The sequence below is a fragment of the Helicoverpa armigera genome, chromosome 10 (assembly GCF_030705265.1).
Source record: "Helicoverpa armigera isolate CAAS_96S chromosome 10, ASM3070526v1, whole genome shotgun sequence".
NCBI lineage: Eukaryota > Metazoa > Arthropoda > Insecta > Lepidoptera > Noctuidae > Helicoverpa > Helicoverpa armigera.
Genome location: NC_087129.1, coordinates 7805881 through 7814522, shown reverse-complemented (window position 1 = coordinate 7814522; position 8642 = coordinate 7805881). Strand labels below are relative to the sequence as shown.

General features: G+C 40.2%; 1 protein-coding gene across 1 annotated transcript; it reads left to right on the top strand.

The window, feature by feature from the left end:
• Window positions 1-320: 320 nt before the first annotated feature.
• LOC110372384 (protein krueppel) lies at window positions 321-7811 on the top strand. Its single transcript, XM_021329024.3, has 2 exons — window positions 321-570; window positions 4481-7811. Exons 1-2 carry the CDS (start codon window positions 534-536, stop codon window positions 5338-5340), a joined length of 897 nt encoding a protein of 298 aa, XP_021184699.1. The 5' UTR covers window positions 321-533; the 3' UTR covers window positions 5341-7811.
• Window positions 7812-8642: the final 831 nt, after the last annotated feature.

Genomic DNA, 8642 nt, shown 5'->3' with positions numbered 1-8642 from the left:
CAGTAACAAGATAAAGCTGAGTAGGTATGTTCTCAAATTAGTTGCAGTCAAAGAAAGTACCGGCCGGGGCGCACGGGAGCCGCTCGTAAAACATAAAAAGTGCTTATGTGGCGCTCGCTGCGAGGGCTAAAAAACAACGTCAGGAAGGAACATAATGTAGTAGCGCCCATAAAAAGTGAATGCATTGCGTGCACGTGGAGTGCACCGGGGGGGTGCGCGGGGCGCGGCGCCGCAGGGAGGGGCGTGGGGGTGTGTTTACCGCGCGGAGGGGCGGCCGGCCTAAGCTCGCGCTCGCCGCCGCTACCGCCAGTGTTGTGGTAGGTCACACGGAGCGCGCTCGCACCGCGTGCCCGGATCATTCACGATCGCTACTCCGCGCCGACATAACATGTAATCGGTCTCCAATCAAATATCATCACTTAGTTTTTCTTGACAATTTTACAAGGACTTTAATGACAAGTTGTTGAACAACAATAAACTTTTTCAAATAAATCAGTGCAAATAAATGAATTTTGCCGTGAACCTGGAGTGAGATGGCCCTGTCGCTGCAGTCGACGCAGAATTCTAGAGGTTTGTGAAGTTTTTAGTAAAGTGCGCCACACTGTTTCGGTCCGCTGAATCTGGAAGTGCATGTGTGAAAGTTTCAAACGTCCCGGGCGCGGCGTGCGTGGAGCGCGCGATGCGATTGGCCGCCCACACGCCCGCGCTTACCGCACACATGTTTATTTGCATTCGGCGAACTTTGCAGATTCAGTGAACCGTAGGCTGTAGCGAACGCGTAGCCGCGCGCTACGTCTCCGCTACGAACGCGCCGCGTAGTACGTTCTACGAGATTTTATTATTAATTTTTGTTTCAAGTGAAATTTGCCATTGTTTTCGTGTCGTGAAAGTTTTTAATTGTTGAATATTACTTAGTTCAAGTTGTTTTTCTATTCCGTTTACCATCACTTCCGAAATGCTAGTAAAAAAGAAGAAATAATTTAGCAGCTTATTATTTTAAGGTAAATAGATCATTAATATTTGAGTTCTACGTTATAATTTCCTAGTATTAATTCAAAGCCTTTATTAACTTACATATTCGGATAACTGATTATGATTTTTATAATTTGTTCTAGTTAATTAATTGCGTATCTAGTTTTTAAGTCTACATAATTATAGATTATACGAATATAGTAGTAATTATTGTGTGTCGACTAATGACTTGGTAATTGCGAAACTTTCATTTCTAATAACTACATAAGGCAAGTCGTTAATGCGGCTATTAAGCGCCCGGTTATATTCCGTAATCAGTTAAACGTTACATATAAGAAGGTATTTCTTAATTGTTGGAATACAATTAATAATGCTTGTCCGTAATAAGAGGATTGGCTTTCGAGAGTTATGTTCTTCACTGGTAGCGCCATCTAGTGGCACTTCTGAGAAACGGAGTATTTTTTTATACATTAATTAATTTATATTTGTGTGCTCTTACTATGAAAAACATTACCCCTCTTAGTAGTCGGGGGTATTAATTCTTGTTGAACTGTTTTTCTTAAATCTTATAGCTTCGTTTAAAACTTTTCCCTTAAGTTCATATCATTTAGCATCAAGATTTTTTATTATTATGTATTTATTATGCATCAAAAACTTCATGCCAAATACCTAATTATCTTAAACAATAAAAAAAAACAGAAACTTATTCATACTGCAATCATATTACCTCTGTATGTTGCATACTTCACATTAGTTTAGTTTGAGGGTAGTTGGTAATCTTTTGTTTTAACTGTCATAAACTTAACAACGTCATTGTTTTACTAGCCGGCGGCTTGTTTGATGATATCTTCATTTGAATGAAGCTCGCTAATCCCAAATGTTCATCTAATTGTTTTTATTGCTACCCGTTTGTTAAAGTCATAATTTCTTTTGTTTTTGCAATATTTTATATATTTCCTACATGATACAAAGAAAGGGTAGACGAAAGTTAACTAAAATTAGAACATGTTCTTTTTTCAAAGACTTGTTACCGCTTAATATTTTAAAATATCGTTAAGTCCAATAATATTAACATTAAAACATATAAAACCCACTAAAAGACAAATCATATAACGATAGCTAATAAAAAATACCAATTCCTCCTTAAAAAGAAAAGAGTATTGAAAAAGCTTCATACAAAGGTATTTTTAACGTTCCACCGCCAAGGTTAATAAAGTACTCAGAACAGTTAGGGTACTCGTTACGGCTACTGTTATGTCAGAGAAGCCCCATTACAGGCGCGTGTATCGCGCTTAACCCTAAACCGCCGAAACCGTACGAACTCTGTAATCTGTGCGAGCGAGTACGAACCTAAAGCCGGCTGTAGCCGCAGGTTAATCCCATTATATAGCACACCAAGTAATTAGGTCACTCTAAACGAATATTACGAGGAATTTTCCAAAATTTCATAACAACTAACTAATAGGTAACAACTAATCTCCTCAAATCATAACATGTTTGAGTCAAAGTTTGCTTTAAAGTTAGATCTCATGTCATAAATATCTAAGATCTTAGTAGGATTTTCTATTAATCTAATCCCTTACTAACGAACTGATGTTCAACACGTAACAAGGCAGAAATAGCCTAATTACCTCTGTCTACAAGTTGACAATTAATTGTGTAGATATAAATCTGATCTATGAAGTATCTGATGAACAATTCGATCTTTAAGAGAATTCCCTGACTGCGAGTACGGTACAAGTAGCAAGTGCGTAGCAATAAGGACGTCATTGACACGTCCGTTATCGGGCGAACCCTTACGCAATAATGAGTTATGGAGTGGCGGCCGCAGGCAACTCCATAAAAGTATTGAATATGGGTTATTGACAAATATTTATGGCGTATAAAGAGGGGATAATTACAACTCTTTAGCACATAAAAAGCTCCGTGCGGAAGGGTGCGGCGCGCTGTAAAAATTTATCACCAACATTGTCACCCGGCGGGCCCGGCCGACTAATAAAAATGATACATTATGACGCTGCTCTGCACAAAAAACGTACTTAATAAGTAATCGATAAATGTAGCGGCCTATACAATTATATGCTATGACAAATAGTGTTTGTTTGATGACTGTATTAAACCGATTACGTTATTAAGTAGAAAGCATGATGAATGAACGTTCAAGTTTCATTAAAAGGATACATTTTCTTTGTATTATTTCACCGCAAACGAATTTGTGCTGCAAGTTTATTCTTAACATCTCGTTATATCAAGGCCTATATACTAAATATCTATATCTTGATCTGTTGTCAAAGTTAATTAGACACAACGTCAGAATACATGATTGGTTTACAGCAAAACGTCAGTATTTACTTATTTAAATTTTTACAGCAAGCCTAGATAACAATTCTGATCACATCACGAGTGCGGTTCGCTGTTCGTCCTCCAAACATAACGAAGAATTTTATTAAAAAGTTATGGGATAAGCCTGTACGTGCCGCGCGCGACGCGACGCCTAATCACAAACTTTAAAATTATCTTATACTACAGACTTTTTTGTATTTCTCAACACCTAGTTCTCATAGATTTGATTTGCAATATGATATATCATAACAGTAAAAGCAGATATCCTTTGTTATAACAACTGTTCGTTTTAATAAAAGTGTAAGTGCCCCATGTCAGCACTCGCAAACGACAAAATATTTTGCCTTTTTCAATTAAGCGCAATGGCTGAGTCCAGAGCCGGGCCGGGAATTAATTCCACGGCTAAGTAGATAATGTAAGGAGCTCCCTCCTCGTGCCGCCTCTTCACGCCTCGAGGAGAACTTTCAATTATGATTTTGTCTAATTTTAATTAAGTGCTCTCAAAAAGGCTTTTCTTCAACGAAATTAATATTTGAATATAATTTGGGCGGAGCGGGCGGGCGGAGTTTGCCGCTTGAGGAATAATTAATTCCATTATATAGGTAAGTGGTCTGGTCGCTTCTCTCCCCCCGCGCCCGCGCCGCGCCGCGACACTATACAAACTCGTCATACCAAATGATTGCTTTTCACTGCTGACATTTTGAAACTGACAGCTAGTCCGGAAATATTTATTTAGGATAGATAGGTATACATGTAGATCAATCGACAACCTAAGGAAAGTAATTAGATCGAGTTGAAATGTTAACGTTGCGGTGGTGCTAGTGTGGCAGCTACAATTTGCGCAACAGGTCGGGGCGGAAGCGACCTGCAGCGGCGTGATTGCGACCAAATGTTTCCTTTACAACGTCTGGTTTAGTTTTTGTTCTATTTTTTGTCCTCACTCGCTGATAAGTATGCTATCGATAGGTTCGACAGTGTTGTTTGTTTAGGTCGAAACTAACTCGTGACGGAAGTGATGGCAACGAAATTATAACTAAGTTTTTTAGGTCTTACACCTTGAGTATTTATGAAAGTAGGCCAAGTTTGTTACAATCACAAACCTATATTTTAGTAGGTACTTAATTGTGTTAAATCATGTACTAATTTTTGATTTCTTATTGTGTAGGTGTGTCAGTAAGACCGCTGTCAACAATGCGTCAAGAGTCCCTGCCAATGCTCGCCGAGAGGCTGCTGGCGACGCGCGCGGCGGCGCTGGTGGCGGGGCTGCCGGCCGAGCTGTACTCGGGCGCGCTGCTGGCCGCCTGGCCGCCCTCGCCGCCCGCGCCGCTGCTGCCGCCGCAGGACATGGAGCGCGCGCGCAAGCGCCGCCGCACGCCCAAGCTCGACGAGACAGCCACCGCGCCGCCCTCCCCGCCCTCATCAGGCTCATCCCCTGGTGCTGCCGACCCGCCGCGTGATAAACTCTTCACCTGTAAAGTTTGTTCACGCTCTTTTGGCTACAAGCACGTCCTGCAAAATCACGAACGTACTCACACCGGTGAGAAACCGTTCGAATGCGGAGAGTGCCACAAGCGATTCACACGCGACCATCACCTCAAGACACATCTGCGTCTTCACACGGGTGAGAAGCCCTACAGCTGCCCACACTGCCCGCGGCACTTCGTGCAGGTGGCCAACTTGAGGCGACATCTTCGCGTCCACACTGGCGAGCGGCCCTATGCCTGCGCTCGCTGCCCAGCGCGCTTCTCCGACTCCAACCAACTGAAAGCGCACGCTTTGGTACATGAAGGCGATGCGCCATTCGCGTGTCGTTGCGGTGCTCGCTTTAGGCGGCGGCAAGCTGCCGCCCTGCACAGATGCGCCAGCAGCGGCTGCGAGCCGGGCACGCCGAGCCCCCCGGCGACGACTGCCCCCGACTGGCGCTGGGACGAGTGGCCCGAGCAGACGGAGCCCGAGGACCTGTCGCTGCCCCGGAGGCCAGCCACGCCAGACTCTCCCACCGACCTCCGAGTCCACTCCGCGTAGTGGGCGCGCGCCCCCGCGCCACGTGCGCCGCTGAGCCGGTATACGAGTTCCTCCCGCGTAGACCCCGCGCTGCCGTCGCCCGCCGACGCCGATGCTCTTCGCTGTTTGTTCTGGAGACGCTCGCACTCTATTCTATGATTCTATGCAAATTCTTTTGAAGAAAAAATAATTATGGCTGTTCTGAATACGGTAACATTTTTTTGTGATAGGTAGATGTTTTTTTTGCATTTCTTAGAAAGACTACTGCCGTAATCTTGTTAGGTAGTCGTCTATTATTTTTTACGATTTTGCATTTGCAATGTTCACCATAAAAAGTAGTTTTTTCATCCATGTTACAGTTTAGAAGTTTATTGTTGTACTATTTTGCATAATCGCAAGGCGAGGTGCGGCAAAAACGGCCACGTTTTGTTCTTTTGTTTTGCAACATTGCTAAACACCTAAAGAACATATTGCACAAAAGATATTTTTAGATTTATTGGTATTGGCCATTGTTTTGTGATAAAAACTACGAAAAAAATGTTCGCAATGCTTGACATTATTGATTTTCAATCGATGTCCTCCCTCGCGCTTAACGAACGGAAACTGGAATATGGTCTAGCCGGAGAAGGTCGCGACATTGCCTCATTATTTCGGCGACAAAGGCTACTTCACAAGCGGTAATTATTACGTATTGAACTCGATATCGAGTTCCGTCTGACAAAGCTGTTGCCATTGTGCGAGCCCCGATCCGTAGCGACTCGCGATAACCGGTTCCTAATCACTCTTTTATATATATTTCTCAAGTTTTCATTCAATAGCTCTTTGCAAAGTTTACACGAGTTTTAGTAAAATATCTAATAATAGCATTACTGGTTTCGAATGAATGATACGGGATAATTGTATAGAATCATTGGAGCTTTGTAATTAAGAATGTAAGCGAGGCAGTCTCCGACGAGCGGGAGCGGCGCCGGCCGGACCGACCGCGCGCACCGTGCTTCTGTACATAATGCTGTCTCTTACAAGATTATTTATTATTTATCGATTAGTTTGTAGTCGTTGCGATATCTTTACGATATCTTATCTAAATATGGTATTGTTAATATACGTGTACATATTTATGTCGTGTTACATACCGTACGTTGTAGAGATGTTGGTGTCTCGAAAATTATATTTGAAATTATTTAATTCGATACCGAAGCATCTCACAACGGGCTGTGCTGTATTGATATAGACACAAGTAAAATATGTGTTAATAGTGGGGCCATGTATACAATAACTGGATATCGTATAGGTGAATATTTTACGTGTAGTTGTAAGGCAACAGTCAAAAATATTTAAAGTGTTGTACATATTCTTAGTGTTAATTGTGATGATGTCGTTGTGCACATGGCCTCTATGTTTTTGTGTTCTCGTTTGACACGAGAGTATTGAGCATGATTGCAATCTGTTCTACGGGTATTAGTTTCCTACTAGATGTAATGTTTTATTTTCTATGTTTTAAATTAATTTAATGTCATAGTAGTTGTTCTGAATGTTTTAGCGCACATGATTTATAATATCGTAAGTAATGATATAGTTAGGATGTACTGTTTGTTGATTATTATTATTTTATTTTCTTTAGTCATGTTCGAAATTTAGGGTCTTAGGGTAATCGATGTAGGAGTAACGTATATTTTTTTCCAAAGAAATTATTGGTACAAATATAAATGTGTACAAATTTAATGATAAATTTCAACTAGAAGTCGTAATTTCATGTTGCAATGTTGTAATATTACGGTAGTTAGTGTAAAGTTAGGCGGGTCGCCATTATCTACCTCATTTGACTACGGTTAATACGCCAGGGTAAAGAGCCAAAGTTCTTGGAAATATTTTCTATAGTTTATCTCTGAGGAGATAACGTACAAGTGACAGGATCGTGTATATGTTGCGCCGCGTCAACTTAGTTTGAGACTGATTTTTATTCGTTATGTTGTCTGCCGCTCGGCAGCCATTGCCATCGCACTCACGTGTATGTTTGTGCTTCTTACTATTAAATACACAATAGCAAACATCTCTGTATATCTATCGCTTTTCCCGAACTAAAAAAGCGACATATACAACAAGAGGCACATTCATACACGCAGTGAAATGGAAGCAATTAATTTGAGTTCCTATTTAATTAAATATTTCGATGTGTTGTTTTGCTTAATATTGTTTATAATGATTAGTTAGCGATGTATTATTCAGTGCCATCAAAACTCAACACAGACCAAACCATAGAACAACACTATAGTATCGATGTTTCTGTAATAATCACAAACCGATCTACCTCAATAAATCGAGATACAGGTATTCTTAAACATTCATAATAATTAAAATTAATTCAGAACTTATACTGTACTTGTACAAAATATAATATAAGATATAAATGTGACATAATTACGATACGATGATTATATATGTATTTCTTTATCAATGTCCAGTACATAATTATTAAAATAAAGAGATGTTTGTTATTTAATCCTTTTTTTATTTTTTTCACTACCTATTTATCCAGTGACACATAAAATATTTATGATACGTAAAGGAGTTATTGAAATGGGAACAAATCATAAAAGTGGACTTCCTATTATTTTTATATCGACATCATTAACGATTGAGAAAATTTACAAATACAAAATGATTGAAGTTTATATTAAGTGATCTATCTACCAATAAAGAAACAGAGCAAGAGTTCAATAAAACTAATGTGTTGTTAGTGTGCGATAGGCTGGCAGTATCTACTAAGTAAGAAAAGTGTGTAATTTATCTAAGATCGGGCGTAAGTAATGAGTTGTCGCACTAACACACTCACATCTCGGCGGAGTGTCGGTACACGGCACGCACACAGACGCACCTCGTCCCTCCGCGCTCAGGGTCGGAGCACCTTGTGCAGAACATGTTCATTACATTCTGCTCTTAAATTAGCGTCAAATTAAACAAATATAAAACAGATCAAGTTTTGAGAACCGCCAAAATGCATTATAGATTCTCATAGATATAAAGTTGTTCGTTACAAATATCCACGTGCTTGAAAGAAATAAAACTTTGTAGGAAAACCATACTTAAAAGCTTCTAATAAAAAGATGTACTAATACATCCGCAATCAGCATAACTCACCTCGTCTTGGAATTTCCGCACAAAAGATTACATCGAATCTTTTCGTAAGTTGTGGTTAAACAGCAACAGTCTATACCCAGATAAATAACATAACACTCTAATTTATTTATTGGTATACAAATAACATTACTTACATAGAGTATAACAAGAACTAAGCCTAAGTATATACCTTCATAACAAAATAG

Bases quoted from the DNA above. Each gene is read 5' to 3' on its own strand.
- LOC110372384 (XM_021329024.3), top strand. From the start codon at position 534: ATGGCCCTGTCGCTGCAGTCGACGCAGAATTCTAGAG. The intron at 571-4,480 runs GTTTGTGAAGTT...CTTATTGTGTAG, and splicing joins GTCGACGCAGAATTCTAGAG to GTGTGTCAGTAAGACCGCTG.